Genomic DNA, 17503 nt, shown 5'->3' on the forward strand with positions numbered 1-17503 from the left:
AAATAAATAAATATATACATACATACATACATACATACATACATACATACATACATACATACATACATATATATATATATATATATATATATATATATATATATATATATATATTTCAATTTCATAGCAATTTCAACCAAACTTGGAACACAGATGACTAACTCTGGAAACAAACAATGTGGCGGTAAGACACCCCGTGTCGGTGTGGGTGTGGGTGTTCCAGCATAACTCTGGAATGGCTGGAGCAATTTCTACCAGACTTTGTACACAGATGACTTACTCTCTGGAAACAAATAATGCGGTAAGTCACCCCTGGTGTGGGTGTGTCAGCATAACTCTGGAATGGCTCAAGCAATTTCAATCAAACTTGGTACACAGATAATTTACTCTCTGGAAACAAATCATGTGGCGGTAAGACACCTCGTGTGGATGTGGGCGTGGGCGTGGTGTTCCAGCATAACCCTGGAATGGCTCTAGCAATTTCAACCAAACTTGGTACACAGATGACTAACTCTCTGGAAACAAACAATGGGGGGGTAAGACACCCCTGGGGTGTGTGGGTGTGTGTGGGTGTGTTCCAGCATAACCCTGGAATGGCTCTAGTAATTTCAATAAAATTTGGTACACAGATGACTTACTCTGAAAAAAAATGTGAAAAATTTTTGAAAAAAAATTTGAGACTTGCACAATGAGTCAGTCTATTATATACTGTGGAGTGGATTTGAGATCACCATGTTTCTCCCACAGATAACTTCATTTTGTTTGCTCAAGGGTAGGTTCCCCACAGAATTTATTTATTCTTGCTCCTGGAGGTGAAACTAAAAATATTGTTTATAATCAAGTTTTGTCTTAAATTAATATTCTTAATTTGAATAATATTTTACTTTATAATTTGTATACTGTGCTTATACTTTTAAAACCCTGTGATTAAAATTGCTTTGATTTGACACTAAAGATATAATTCATTCCTTTTCCTGTCTAATACAAGATTGGGATAAATAAATACCCGGGTAACGCCGGGTAATCATCATCAGCTAGTCAACTATAAATGAAATAATTATACCAGTTCTGACTCTATTTGTCCTTAGGGTCTCTAAGGTTTTAGCACCTTTCTTCAACAATAAATTGAATGAATATGGATAGAATTGGGACTGCAGTCATTGAGGAGTGACTCCTATTCAGTTTCACTCAGTAGTTCGCGTCAATGGTTAAAGTATTTACTTGGCAACAAATCCCTACTTACAACAAAGTCAGTGAGGCTTACTTTCAGGTAAATGTGCAAGGAAATGATGGTGCCTTTTCTTTCTACTAGCAGGCACAAAACTATTGAGATGCCCGTGTGGTTGAAGCTGTAGTCTTGGAGATGATATCCATTGAAAATAAGTCTGCAAGGGAGAAAGTAAAAGTTGGCTCCATGAAATCAAAATAAAATCTGGTTTCTAATTTCATATTAGTTTTTTTTTAAATTGCATTTACGTGAAATTTCCACCAAGTAACAACCTTGAATATGGATTGAAAAATGTCTCTCATCCAGCAATTTTTGGTGACATTATGATGATATCTTAATCATTCTGGTTATTATTACATGTCTATTTAAATATATCTATGTCCACAGACTACATTATAGTAATTAGAAATGGTGTTTTGGTGTCATTTGCATATAAAATTGGGCCTAAGTTTGCATTTTTCATATCTTCCTCTAAAGCTGAAACATCAAGTATGAAGCAAAATCTTGGATCTGAAATAGGGTTCTTTCAACCAGCTTCATACTTTATGTAGGATCCAACTGAAACTATAAATTTTACCATAAATAACATACCATGCCATAAAAATAATAGATCTATGAAGCCATCATAAAATAAAATTATAGACTCTGGATTTTTATATGAGACTCTTATGTTGCAAAGCACATCTGTATTTATTGGATTTCTGGTAAAAATAATAAATGTATTGTTTAATGGAATCAACATGGAACAAAAATGGAAGTATAGTACCAGATAAAGATCTTTCCAGATCCCCTGGAATTGTTCAAATAATCTATCCTGAAGGCAACTCTATCCATGAAATTCATTGATTCAAGAAAATTGATTTGCCCCAGTGGAAAGATAAGACATATTCATGTTTTCCACACATGCAGGACTTTTTATCAATGTGCTGGAAAATGTGTTAAGTATGATATAGTCATGACTTAACATGTTCAAAACTTGAATTCTATTGTATATAGATTTATTATAACATGTATCATTTTTTTTTAGTTTCACTTCTTGCTGCTTGTAATTTTGATTTTGATTATTTATATAAATATTTACTATATTGCTGTGGTGCAGAGCATATCTGAAACATTCTGTAACTTTTCATAAAATTGAATGAAATATGATGTACTCAAGATGATGCTCAAATAACAATATAAACAATAAAATTATATAATCTGTATTATGTCATCCTATAGTAGAATTCTAGATCACGGGTGTCAAACTCGCTGCGACACGCCTTCACATGACGTTTTGTGACCTTTCTCCCATTCGTGGAGCTGGGGTAGGTGTGGCCAGCGCGTGATGCATCCGGCCCACGGGCTGCCAGTTTAGCACCCTTGTTCTAGATACTCATAGATTTCAGAATGAAAGAAACATCCTCCATTGCCTTAGAAGAGACAAATGGTAGTTCCAAGAAATACATATTTTACCTCAAAGTAGAAAAAACTACACCTACACTATGACCCAAATCTCAGCAAAATAGAAAGCTAGTGAAAACCAGAGAAAATGTCTACTGCAAATTCTGAGCATCTTTTTCAATTTATTCCTAAAATCACATATTGCCATTTATATTATTTAATCGTGACTGTTCTAATACATTAAATGTGAAAAATAAAATGCACTACCCAATCATATGACTAACATACCTTTTGAATATTAATTCTTTATATCTACTGCTTATTGCTGACTTGGCAGCAGATGACTATGTAACATATATATCTTAACATGTATGCAGCAACAAGCTGGGACTGAAAATTATAAATTCATAATTACTTCAGCTTATGGCTTTCTGCAGATATGTTGCCAGATACTAATCAGGGCAGGTCCATAGTCATACTGCCAGAGTGATATCTTCAGCCACTCTGGGCAACCACACCATGGACACTGAATTTTCTCATACGGTTCCTTAATTACAGTATTTCTTCCTTGATTGATTCCTGAAATAGCACCAGATAACACTAAAAAATAGCACAACAAACAACAAAGTTCCTAATCAAGGAACTATCAAAGTAGAAATCCATATCCCAGCCAAGCCTCATAAGGCAAGCTACCATACAGGTAGTCCTTGACTTATAACCATTTGTTTAAAGATCATTCAAAGTTATAATGGAACTGTAAAAAGTGACTTATTATTTTTCACACCATTGCAGCTTCCCAATGGTCATGTGAACAAAATTCAAACACTTGGCAACTGGCATGAATTTATGATGGTTGCAGTGTCATGGGATCATGTGATTACCTGTTGCGACCTTCTGACAAAGTCAATGGGCAAGCCAGAGTCACTTAACACTCATGTTACTAACCTAACAACTATAGTGATTCACTTGTGGCAAGAAAGGTAATAAAAAGGTAATAGGACAAAACTCACTTAACTGTCTTGTTTAGCAATGGAAATTTGGGGTTGAATTGTCGTTATAAGTCAAGGGTTATCTTTTTCTTCCTTTGATTATTATCATATTTGAGGGATAATTCTTAAATACTTGAAAGTTTGCAGCGCCTTCACAATCTTAAATTAAATTAAACAAAACTTTTAATTTCAGCTAGGTTTTTCTTGTCATTCATTTGTTTACCTGTGATTTCAACAGGACCAGGTTAGCAATTCAGCAATGAGATGAACCTTTATTTATATGATTTAATAAGAATGCTCATCTCTCAACAGTGATTTAAAGAGTCTTCAACCATAATGCCCAGTGTCAAAACAGTAATCTCAGTGTATAAAAACAATAATTCTCAATGTCATTTACTTTCCAGGCCTAAAGGGTTTCAGTGCTTTACAGATTTCTAGAGGGCAGGGTGTGTGTGTGGGAGGGGGAGGGTTTTCACAATTTTTCTTACAATTTTTCTTTTACTATTAAGATACCTGATGGGGATTCTGTTGACTTTTTTTTTTTTGCTTTTTTGTTTTTACCTATCACATAATTTAAGATGATTTTCTTTAAAATAAAACACTATTTAACGTCTTCATACTTTTCCACCTATCAAAGGTCTGGTGTGTTTTGCTTAAAGCCTTAAATGTTGAAACAGCTTTAAGTTAACAGCTGAATTTTATAATTTAACAATTGGGAAAGGAGAAGAAGATTAAAACCAATCATGTTTATTTCTCATTCTTACAGCCCAAGGGAAACCCTTGGTACAACCTGAAACTATCTCAGCATCTGATAAAACTTAATTAAACGTTTCTACTAACTCCCATTTTTGTTCTCACAGCCTGAATATCAATATCATATTATTGTTTTCTTTCTCCTCCCTTTCTCTTTTTACTTCGCTTAAGAGTTTACTCATAGTATACTTATCTCGTCACACTAAGTCAAAAATATCAAACAACTATGTCTTTCCTGAATTCCTCATTTTGACTTAGTATTAACTGTGAATTCTGCTATTAAGGGTTTTATTAAGCATACTGTTTTAGCACATTATGTGAACCAAGTCACTGGATTTATAACCCTGAGCAGGGGTGGGTTCTACTTACTTTACTACTGGTTCGCAACAAGAATGCGCATGCGCGCTCACTTCACTCGTCCTCGCACGCACGCTTCTGTGCATGCGCAGATTGTCAATTATGATGTCGGGTGGGCGGAGCCTCTCGCCGCTTTTACTACCGGTTCTAAAGAACTGGACAGAACCGGGAGCAACCCACCACTGACCCTCAATTAGCAAAAAATTGTTACATTAATATAGAGATTTTATGGAGACGACTTCCGGTATCCGGTGGCAACGGACGTCTGGAAGGCTTCTCCTGCCTCCAGTGTCCGAATCCGGCCGCCGCCGAGGCCCTTAGGGGCCAGGTGTTCCGAAAAGGACACCTGCCGCACGGACGGCTCGCCAGGGGTCTCCCAGCCGATATACAGGACTGGGGGGACCGATGCTGGCGCGTCCTAGGCTCGGCGGGGTTCGGAGGCCACAGGCCGCGGCCATTATTTTGGTCGTCGCCTGGGCCGCTGTGCTCGGTGACACCGGGGCTTTGGATTTATAATTGCAGCAGCCTGGTGGTGAACAGGGAGCGGAGAAGAATTGAGGAATGAAGAAGGGAAGGGGATATCGGCAAATGTGAGTGGAGTACTCCGGAGTGCGGGGGTTTTCTCCCCTGCGACTGGAAGAATCTGAATCACTTTGGAGAGGAGAACTTAAAATAACAAGATTACGGTTTTGTGGAGCTCTGGAGAAAGAGGTGATGGAGAAATTTAGGAGGGAGGGTTTGCGGCCCCCCCTCCCTCTGGGGAACAATGGTGGCGTCCAGCTTCCGCCTTCACTATGAGAATCTTGATGACATCACTTCCCTTGACTTCCTGGTTGACTAACTGTACTCTGGACTCGTTGCTCCTGTGAGTGCCCCTGGTGGATCCGGAGGAAATTATAAGGATACTGTGCTTGCCTGAGGATTTTAAAATTTTTTTAAATGGCAAAGGTCAGAGACCAACTGCTGGAGAAATGGAGAGAATTCTGGAAAAGTTATCTAATATGGACAAGAAACTGGATGAAATAAGAGCAGAAATTGTGACTATCCAAAAGGATTTAAAGGATACTCAACAAGTCTCAGCAGAAAATAAGCAGAAAGTGGAAGGTCTGGAGGGTGAGATGCGGGCAGTACAGAAAAGAGGGGAGACAAGCAATGCTGTGCTTGGACTACAGATGGATAAAATGTCTTATTTTCTTAGGTTTCAAAATTTGGAAGAAGTGGACCAAGAAGACTTGAGAGATGTTGTGACTAAACTGTTGGGAGAATTTCTTGGGAGAGGTGTTGATTTTATGAATTGGGATGTGGATCGAGTTTATAGAGTTAATTCACAATATGCACGCACGCATGCAGTTCCTAGAGAGGTTCATGTCAAATTTGTGAAAAGAGAGACGAGAGATGAAATTCTTAGAAAACATAGGAGTGGGGCACTGACTTATAGGGGCAGGGAGATAGCCATTCTGAGGCAGATTCCCAGACAGGTACGTGAAATGAGAAAGAAATATTATTTTTATCAAGCAAATTGTACCAGAAGGGAGTGGGCTTCAGATGGCTGATGCCAGAGGGATTGATGATTTTCCGGGAGGGCATTACGAAAAAAATTAGTACAATTGCGGAGGCTGCGGCCTACGTGGAGGAACACAAAGCCCTCCTGGATTTAGATGATCCAGGAATTGAAGAAGGGGAGGTTATAGACCATGGGGCGGAGGCGGCTGCCGCTGTTGCGGCCCTGGAGTTGGGTCAGGCTGAACCCAGAGTTCTGAGATCCAAAACTAGGAAGTGACAAAGATATTTGGTATTGTGTTGGTTTTCCTTATTCTCTTTCGTATGATATTCTGATTATTCTTGACCCTTCCTTATTGTGTAAGATTGAAACTTAGCTACTTCGTATCACCTGCTTGCCATATGGCTGTTGTATGTGTTTAAAATTTTGAGTAAAATTCTTATCATGTATAAGAAAAATGAAAATTTACCATACCTGATATGTATTTGCATAAATTTTTTTTGACCAATAAAAACTTTTTATAACAAAAAAAAAAAAAAATATAGAGATTTTATGCATTCAGTTTAATACAATATGATTATTACATTTTGAAATGATACATATTATCTTCACTTACCTCGCTCTATGATTGAACCAAGTAAGTTTGTCATTATTACGTCCATATTCATTCTGATTTTCTTCAACTGCATATTTTAAAATGGATTTTCATATTATCTTTCTGAGACACCTTTTCTATAATAATTTCACTTACTAATTATTCAACCAATACTATTTCAGTTTTTTTATTATGAAAAACACAAAATGGGAACATAAGGGGAGGCTTTTAGATCCAGTAATCCTGGATTACTGACTAGTGTTTTTCATTAAAAAAAAAAAGTACTGTTAAATGCACACTTTGATTATTTACAGAAGAAAAAATTGAATTCAGCATGACTCTGCCCATGACATGACGAGGAAACAATATATATATTTTCACAATTCCATCTTGATGGCAAGCTTGACATGATATCTCACATTTTGGATATTTCCATAGTATTACCTTGTAAGGATTATTCGTAGCTTTCCCCTTGACTTACAGTGAACAGACTCAAAAGTAGTTCCGGCCTCTTGGCGGAATAGTTTTGAGGTTTGTTATTTTCCTCTATAGCATCTGTGGTCACCATGGAGACAAATGTGTTCAGCAAAGAATGTAGGCTGTGAAGGCTTCCTTCCTTCCTTGCCGTTCATTTGTTCATTTCGTTTGTTGACTTGAGAGAATAAGCCAGTGAAAGCTTTGAGCTTTGAGAAATAATACAGAGGGAGTGAAGTACTGCTGTCAAGATTAACTTAATTATAATACCCTCATCCCAAATGAATGTGAATGTTCTGCTGTGCACTGCCCTATAGTAGGAGGAATAATTACTAATAACTGAATTAATTTCAGATACAGTGGTCCTGTAGAAGTGGTGAAAATCCAAAATCATTTGAAGATGGAATTAGGGCCACCAGATGTGATGGAGCGCAAAGGAGCGCTGACCTTGCGTTCCAATTCAGCATATTATGGGAGACCCACTCTTGTGTCTGGCTGGTAAGAAAAAAGTAACATTCACTGGTCTGATGTGGTTTAAGATCATTCTTAAAAAAACAACTCACCAGATGTGACTAAACTACAAGGTATCATTCATTCTGGCTATTTTCAATATGAAGCTTAGCCATTAAGTTAGTAATAATATTTGAAGTTGACTTTCTTTTTCAAATTTTTGGGTTTATTTTGGTTTTGAATTCATATTTATTTAGAGACTTTTAACACTTTCAGAGAAGTGCTCTTGTATGGGACTTCGATAAAATAAAAATGTAACTGACTCTGCATAAACATATATTTGGGTTTGACTTGTGATATTATGTCAGTAGTAATGTAGATATTAGTAACTTTTAAAATATGTTTTAGTATTACTATTTATTATTTCTTATAAAGGTTCCAGAATAGAGAGGCTGAACCTAAGGATTATGATATACATGAAGTTCCTTTGGGTTCTAAAAACTTATGTCAGTCTACTTACTGGAGATTTGGAACCACGGATCAAGTAAGATAGCTTATTGTTGATAGCATGTTTGTTTGATTACGTTGATTCCATTCATATTTATTTATTATCCATATATTACCACACAGCATAGCCATTCATAGAATACACCTGTTTATTGTTATTAAGTTAATAAATATTGTGTAAAAGTTTTAGAGGACTCAAGATGGTTATTAAAACCAGCTACATTAATTTCAACCAACACCAATGATTTCAAGAATACCCTCCCAAACCCAGATTGTGCAATTTTGTAGATGTTTTATTATTTACTTGCAATGTTTATTTTCAGCCATGAAAGAGAATTCTGAGACGCTTTATTTATGAATAGAAAATGAACTCATCCTTAATTAATTCACTAGCCAAATGTTGACGTTATAACAATAAGAATAGAACATATATATTTTTATCATATGCACCAATTGGTTTAAAAATATTGATTGGGGTGGAAATGCATAAATTATAAGAGTGAAGTTATATCTCCAGGATTTCAACAGATGTTAAGTGTTAGTTATTAGAGTACTTTTTAAAAAAAATTGTACTACATTGGAATTACATAATGATTCCTTGTTCTAACATTTACTTTTAGAAATGGATAACAACATATCAAGATTATCTGTCATCTCCCTGTAGCAAAAAAGAATACAAAGAACTAGAGATTTTGAAACCTTTGCTGGATGAAGATGGCTTTCACACAATTGTTGTTGACAGGTATTTCTGATATTTTTGCATCTATAATAATTTAAATAATACTATCATAAAATTTATCATGATAACCTCTTTTGTCCTATTTCTTTCTACCTTATATTTGTTTTTAAAAACTGTCATCTAATCTCTGATATATTTTACAGTTCATTAACGTTCACAAAGCATTAAATAAAAGGAGAAAACAGTAACTGATATCCCAAGAACCACAAAGTTAATGTAATGTCTTTTTTTTAGTATGTTTGAAGAATTTGACACAATTCATCCAGTAGAGGGCAGTGCAACAATGCAAAGTACAGTAAAGAAATAAAAAAACACACACACATATAAAAAGGAGTAGTTTTCTCTAAGGTTGCACTGTCCTGCACTTTTTCCTTTGTAAAGCCCATTGAATTGATTTTGACTTAAGGCTGCATGCCCATCCATCCATCCAGTATTGTCAATTGGATCTAAAATAAAGCTTGCATTTTTCTTTAATTTTCCTTTCAATCTCAAAGCTGTCTCTCTTTTTTTCCCCCTCAGGGAAACGGGGCTACCTGAAACAGGTTTTGGTGCTGTATTACCACGACACCCACCAGAGAAGTTTAAAATGTTTGTATATACATAACTGCTAATTATTTTAGTTTTACTATGAAGTTCAGATTTTGTTGTGCTTCATGTTGAATCTTATTGAGACCTGTAATAAGATAAAAGTTCCTATATTTATACCCCATAACATTACCTTGGTACTTAAAAGTATCTGATATTATTCTTGGCATTACCAGAACACTTAAACTTCAGTTTCAATTATTTCAATGTTTTTCTTTTGTACTAGAGAACTGATAATTTATCAGTTTATTTCCATTCAAATTAATGAAACTGGTTTCTTATGATTTCTTTGTCTTGCTACTAATAATTTAATAATAATTTAATACAATACCCCAAATTTTTCTTAGACCTTTGGGAGATTTTGCTTTTAGGGAGCTTTGTCCGCAACAGCCTGCTGGATGTGTACTTCATAACCATCATGCTGTAAACTCACGTTTCCTATGCCTGTGGCTGAACTAACTTGCAAATACATTCACCGCTTTGGAGAAAGGTGGGAAGGAAAGGAAAGACAGATCAGAAATAACGACAAAATTCTTTGATTTTTCCCACAGCTCTCTGGGGAGGTTTTTGTGTGCTGGGCTGCTTACTTGCAGCTGCTCCACTAAGCAAAAACCACTACTAGGATGTTTGGTTTTTTTAAACAAGAGCAGTCTCTTGTTTGCAGCTGGTGTGGTTACGGGAATGCCGGAGGCACTTTCTTCTGCATACTCAGGGTTTCCCTTGATTTGGTCAAGTAACCGCTTTTTCCCTGTGTCAGAAGAAATTCTTGATCCGTTCTGAGCCTGCTGTTCCAATGAACATAGGACAGTTGCTAGAAGTAGAGTTGAAATTTGAGAGCATGACAGACAGTCATAGCAATCACAGGTGGTCATGAATCATCGCTTTAGAGAGGTACTTTTCTAAATAAGTCCTTCTGTTGTTCTTAGAGTTTGTGGACTCAGCCCGCCTTCCAGGGATTAGTGGAAAGCACCCCTGGTCTGGTCTGGTAGTGAGGAAATTCAGCTTAACCATCTGTGGAGTTTTACAATCTTTTATCTTTGGTGAGTCAAGGGAGTGAAGAAGTAATAATATCTTGAGGGGATTTTTTTACTTAGTGAAGTTGGTGACATTTGCCAATTTCATCTATGTTGAGACATGCTTTACTTTCAGCCTAGGTGGCAAAAGGCTTAAGCTTTTTTTTTTTTTATTGTTGGAGTTCATTAGGTAGACAGGAAGGAAGGAAAGAGAGTCAAGATGACATGGGATGGTTTTGGCCTTCCTACCCGTGTTTCTAAAATAGGTGAAAACAGAAATGCATAGCAGTTTTAATTATCTAGGATATTTTTTTTTGCTTGCACATTGTTTCAACACAATGAAGGTATTGAAAGCTATAGATTACCAATAGCACAATGACTAATTTATTATTATATAATATGGGCAACCAAATAGGCGGTATAAGAACCCTTGAAACAGTTCCACGGAATCAAGCACTTTTCCATTTTCAAAATCAGTTCTGAAAATAAGAACATTGGTACTATAGTAATCCACAAAGATGCTGCAGAAATATATCAAGTCTTATGGTATTAAAGTCACTACTTATAAGGAAATTAATTGCATTCCACTTCTGTCCTCCTGTTAAAGTCAGGCTGAAACAGAAAAATCGTCTTCTAAGGATGCTTAAAGTTGATCAGCCTAATTTTTCAGCAATGTTCAGAGTACCGGTATATTGTCCCCAAAAGTAGAGCTACCAGAAATCTAGCTAACCACCAGATGGCAACAATCTTTCTTGCAATCTAGTAATTGTCTGGATTTTTTAAACTCCAGCTCTCCTAGCAGTAGGGGGGAAAAAAACCCGATAACTAGATTTCAGAAGCCATGGTGGGCTGCTGGAGCACAGAATGCATCCCCAGCATTATCAACGTCACTGACATTATTCTGTCCAGGAAATGAGTAATGTTTGTAAATTGAACTGATTGTTGACCAGTTCTGTTTCTATAGAAATATGATATATTACATTTGCTCTACGAAGAATAATAAACAGACCAGAGAAAGAAAAGGAACAGGAAGTTAAGTCCAGCTGCCATAAGCTCCCTTCTTAATTCCTAAAAGCTAAATTTTATTTTGCTTGCAAGAGATGGATCATCTGCCTTGATTGTAACTTGGAAATTGTTCCAAAACTTAGTCACTGGCTTGGAACGAAAACTTAAGTGAGGTCATTTTTCAAAGAAAAGGTGGTACAAAATGATCTTTATTGCAAGATGATAAGGGTATGTTTTGTTTTTATGTATTGACATGGTGTCTTGAAAAACATGTATTAGTGACCACAAAAGGTCATAGTCATAATCATAGGGCCTTAACTATGATAAACTCTAAAATGTGATAGGCCACATTGATTGTACTCATGTTTTCTTCTTCTGAGAGTGTGTGAAAGGAATGAGTAAAGAGAGATGAGATGGAAATGTGTCTGCCACAAATGTATCCCTTTGGTACTCAGAGTTATGAAAACATTAAACATATCTCAAATCCAACTTCATCATTGTACTGTGGTACTTGTCCTATAAATTTCAGACTATACTTGTCCTATACATTTCAGACATCAATACAATTGAACGTGTCCAGAAATATTTTACAAGAAGAGTTCTCCACTCCTCTGAATACAACAAAATACCTTATGCCACCAGACTTGAAATCTTGGGTTTAGAAAACTTAGAACTCCGCTGCCTTCGACAGGACCTGTGTTTAACTCATAGAATCATCTGTTGCAATGTCCTTCCTGTTAAAGACTACTTCAGCTTCAATCACAACAATACAAGAGCAAACAATAGATTTAAACTTAATGTTAACCGCTTCAATCTTGATTGCAGAAAATATGACTTCTGTAACAGAGTTGTTAATGCTTGGAACACACTACCTGACTCTGTGGTCTCTTCTCAAAATCCCCAAAGCTTTAACCAAAAACTCTCTACTATTGACCTATTCCTAAGCCCATTCCTAAGAGGTCCGTAAGGGGCGTGCATAAGAACACAAACGTGCCTACCGTTCCTGTCCTATTGTTTTCTTTCATTATATCCAATTAATATAGTTATTGCATGCTTATGCTTATATACATATGCTTATATATTATATAGTTACTTTCATGCTTATGCTTATATATACTGTTGTGACAAAATAAATAAATAAATAAAAATAAATAAATAAATAAATTTGAAGACAGTTTTAAATCTTGTTTAATTACTGGGACAGTAGAACATTTATTCTGTTTGCTTATAAGCCTTAGTGAGAACTTTTGAGGCTGAAGATATAGAAATATTTAACTCAATATAAACAGTGAGACTTCTCATATATATGTAATTCTCTTCAGAAACATTTGCAACCATCTAAGAATACTCCAATTTGTCATTGTGTGAGATATTAATTAATCAGATGTTTGAAAATGTTTATGTTTTATAGGTTCAGATCTTATAGCATGTTTTCTCCAAAAAAAGAAAAAGAAAAACTGACATCTGCAGAAATAATTTACAACAGGGAAATATAATAGTGGCTAGATGATATTTTAATTGCTTTGAATAACCTTGAGAAAAATTGGTTTGATTTTGGTTTCTAAGAAAAAGATTACCTACATTTTCAATTATATCTAATGAGTTTGTAAATGTAGTTAAAAAATAGTGTGGAGCTAATCTTATTACATGGTTTATGTTTTACAGGTTTCTGGATACCTCATACCGATTAGACTATGTTCCACCATATGACTATATACCATATGTAAGTATATGGGAATAGAAAGAAAATGGGGAAATAAAGGGTATTGGACTTTTATGAAAAACAGGATTTTAATAAGCAGTTACTACTGGGTGAATATTATGACAATTGACAGTAAGATTTCAGTTGGAGCTCTATAATTTAGCAGATTTTATTCTGAAAACAGTTAAGCAATGTCCAACATTAGTACATTAGTAATAGTACAGTATTTAATAATAATAATAATAATAGTAATAATATTTTAATTTATAGTTGGCTTATTTTATAGATGTGTTAGATTGGGGCTGGCGGCAGAGTGCCCTAAAACATGGGAAATGACACAACAGGGTCAGAAGCATCCCCACCATCCCCAGCCTTGAAATCTCAAAAGGGACCAGCATTTATGGTCAATACAACTTCAGAGACTAAATCTGAGGAATTGGAATCTGGAATAATGCAAATTCTCCTAGTACCCAACCCAACAAGCCCCATAAGCGATGTGTCAGGCAGCAGTCTGCAGAAGAAAAGTGTTACATTAAAAAGAAATCAGAGCAGAAATAAAGCTGAATAAAAGCTATAAAGGTTTAGGACATAGAACTCTGGGCTGTACTAGAAATCATTGATAAGCTACAAATGATAGATAAGGTAGAACATGGGTGTCAAACTCAATTGCGTTATGGGCCAGATCATGACACATTGTGACTTTTTTGCCTTTGCAGAGCCAGGGTGGGTGTAACCGGGGCCGGTTTAGCTCACGCTGGTAAAAGCCTGTTATTAAGGCTTATTAAGAACACAGTAGCCTGCAATTACTGCAGGTTCGAGCCCGGCCCAAGGTTGACTCAGCCTTCCATCCTTTATAAGGTAGGTAAAATGAGGACCCAGATTGTTGGGGGGGCAATAAGTTGACTTTGTAAAAAATATACAAATAGAATGAGACTATTGCCTTATACACTGTAAGCCGCCCTGAGTCTTCGGAGAAGGGCGGGGTATAAATGTAAACAAAAAAAAAAAAAAAACCTGCGCATGTCATATCTTCCCTTAATCCCAAAAGCTTTAACCAAAAACTTTCTAATATTGACCTCACCCCATTTCTAAGAGGACCATAAGGGGCGTGCATAAGAGCACAAACGTGCCTACTGTTCCTGTCCTATTGTTTTTCTTTTTCTTCTTATATATGTATATGCTTATTCCTCCTAATATTTACTCATATATATGTTTATATACTATATAATCTTTTTTGTATGATACTTATATATATTGTTGTCACAAAATAAATAAATAAATAAATAAGTAAGTAAGTAAGTAAGTAAGTAAGTAAGTAAGTAAGTAAGTAAGTAAATAAATAAATAAATCTGGCCTGCGGGCCACCAGTTTGACAAGCCTGAGGTAGAAGATAAGATAAAAGGTGAAAATGAAAACGCAAAACATTAACATAGAAATAAAAGAATAAAGGATATCTTTTGCTGTTAACAATCTTTGATTTCCATTGTTTTCTAGTACCATTTGTAAAAGAATGCATTATTTCCATGTCTCTGGTATATCGCAAAATCAAACCCATGACAGCGGTTCTAATTTGGATTACAAAATTGCATTGAGTTCTTTATTGGCATCTACTTTTATGATTCTAAAAAAAAGTTAATCATATAATAAAACTACAATTGAAAACATCAGGAGAACATTGTTATGTTTGCCTGTGTATATCTGTGATTTTTTTAAAAAAAAAAAGCCTTTCAGATTGCACAAGGCCAATAAATAAAGAGAGACGCATGTTGTTGCATAATGATTCAGTCTGGATTCCTTTTTTAAAATAAATTAGGAACCTAACAAAATATGATTGTGATCATACTTTTTGTAACCATGGCAGCCCCCAAAAGAAAAATATATCTTCAATTTTTCTGATGGAATAGCTTGCTTTCTCTCACACATGGTCACCCTTGGATCATTTTGTTCATATTAAAAACAGGAATATTAGCTTCCACCAGCTGTAAGTGTATTTCTTTTAAGTTAGTTTATAAAAAGTATTTCTCATATTTTGCTTTCCTGAAGTTTCTGTTAGTAGTCTATTGGCTGGGCAGCCTCTCTCTGTTTCCAACCATATCTAATTCATAATTTCACAGTTTCTGTTTCCACACATCCTTATTCCTTACTCCATATTTTTCATTTTAATTTACCCCAGGAGTGTCCAATCTTGTTAACTTGAAGACCTATGGACTTCAACTTCCAGAATTCCCAGCAAGGTTGGCTGGGGAATTCTGGGAGTTGAACTCCACAAATCTTCCAGTTGCCAAGGTTGGATAACCCTGCTTTTACCTACTTCCTCCCAAATTTCCTAGGTATTAGATACCTGGCTTCCTTGAACTTAATGGCTTCTGTATTGCCTCCCAGCCATTAACTTCACTTCTATGCTCTCATAACCCAAGCCTTTCTCCCATCCCTTCTATCCAGAGAAAAATGACTCATTGATTCCTAAGCTCTTTGTGATTTTTTTTTGCAAATGCCTGCTTTTCTCGTTAGAGGCTACTGTTCCTGCTTTGTACTAGGTCTGGTTTTATTTATCTAATTAATGAAGTTTGTAAGGTTGCTGAACTCAAAATTAGTCTGAGCAACTTACATAATAAAAAGACATTTAAAAAAAAACTGCAAAAAAGAAAATGATGTATGCTCAGACAAAATTGTCATAGTTACTTTTAGTAAATGATACATAATACTGTATATCTTAATGTTACAGATAATCCTCACTTAATGACTATTCTTTTAGCAAGTGTTCTAAGTTATGCCAGTGCAAAAAAATAATACTTACATCTAGTCCTCATTTTTAATGATTGTTGCAGCATTCCCAAAGTCACGTGATCATGATCCAGGCACATGGCAACTGGCTTGCCCTCAGTGCAGTTGCAGTGTCTTGAAGTGACATGATTGCCATGTGTGACTTTCCCAGTCAGCTTCTGAGAAACAAAATCAATGGAGAAGATGGAAAGAATCATGATCATGTGATGTCCTGCAGTGGTTTATTTAATGAACATGGCAAAATTGACATAAAATTGGGTGCGGTCACCTGATGCTTCACTTAATGACTGCACCACAATGATTGATTTTCATTTTCTGGTCTCTATAGTGGTCATAACTTGAGAACTTTCTGCAGATATAGGCCATGACTGAGGATACAGGCCTGTATTCTTCATAAGTAGCAAAGATTTTGCTGGTTTTGAAAATAGGATGGTATTATGTAATACTACAATCAGTCCTTTTAAACATTGAAAATCATATGCATTAGAGATGAGTACCGATTTGCTGTTTTGGAAAATCTGTTTAAAAGTGTTGCCACTCACATAGCTTTTTCCATGCACATTTCTAAATTTGAGAAATTTAAATTGTTATTGGAAGAAAAATGTGTCAACTCACTAAATCTATTTTTGGTATACAGTGGTGCCAATGTTAAAATTTGCTTCTCAAAACTTTCTTTTGAGTAATAATATACATGAATGCCTTTTCTTTAGGTTACACCTGATACGACCGGGTACTCTGTAGTACATAGAAAATGTCATTCCCAGTTTACTGACACAGCAGATTACAGGAGACATGGGATCAACACATGGCAAGATGAAAGTGGAGTTTATGCTAATGCAGATCTAAAGCAGAAAGTATTTCCTGTAACTAATCCTATACCAATAAATGTGGAAGAAGCTAATTCTTAAGCATTAGCAATGATGCTACAAATTAAAGGATATTCATATATATATTAATGTCTGTCAGTAGAATTATTCTTTTCAACAGCACTGCAGCTTACATAATATTTAGTTAAAAGTCTGGGAGAACAAATTTGTACAATGGAATCTTAAATTGGAACTGTATTATTTTTGCCTGCAACCTGATTTTAGAAATACTGCAAACACCAACAACTTCACCCTTCTCTGTAACTGGTACCAAGGACAAGTTGTGAGACTTTTCAGTATACACCTCAGAGCAGAAATTCTTTCCTATTTTCTGTACAAGGATATAAACCATTTTATTTTTAGCATAAGTATTTGCACAAATTATTTGCAAAAGAAAGCCTTGGAATGCAGTGCCTACAAGAACCTAATTATTAATCAGCTGACTCAGGAGTACAAGTTTAAGCCAAGATTATATTACGAAGACCCTCAAGTAAGTATTGTAATTCCTTCTGAAAAATTCCTTTTGATGTTGATCCAAAATCTATTAATGAAACACTTAATTGTTGTAGCCT

At 35.5% G+C, this 17503-nt stretch overlaps 1 protein-coding gene across 1 annotated transcript; it reads left to right on the top strand.

The window, feature by feature from the left end:
* The first annotated feature begins 341 nt into the window (after positions 1–341).
* On the top strand, positions 342–17199 carry CFAP95 (cilia and flagella associated protein 95). Its single transcript, XM_058169314.1, has 7 exons — positions 342–411; positions 7635–7778; positions 8166–8274; positions 8858–8979; positions 9496–9564; positions 13245–13302; positions 16776–17199. The coding sequence occupies exons 1-7, from the start codon at positions 404–406 to the stop codon at positions 16971–16973; spliced, it is 708 nt and encodes a 235-aa protein (XP_058025297.1). The 5' UTR covers positions 342–403; the 3' UTR covers positions 16974–17199.
* Positions 17200–17503: the final 304 nt, after the last annotated feature.

Source organism: Ahaetulla prasina, chromosome 2 (assembly GCF_028640845.1).
Source record: "Ahaetulla prasina isolate Xishuangbanna chromosome 2, ASM2864084v1, whole genome shotgun sequence".
In the NCBI taxonomy this organism is placed as follows: Eukaryota; Metazoa; Chordata; class Lepidosauria; order Squamata; family Colubridae; genus Ahaetulla; species Ahaetulla prasina.

Coding starts and splice junctions, on each gene's coding strand:
- CFAP95 (XM_058169314.1), top strand. Junction 8,275..8,857: donor GATTTGGAACCACGGATCAA/GTAAGATAGCTT, acceptor ATTTACTTTTAG/AAATGGATAACAACATATCA. Junction 13,303..16,775: donor CATATGACTATATACCATAT/GTAAGTATATGG, acceptor CCTTTTCTTTAG/GTTACACCTGATACGACCGG.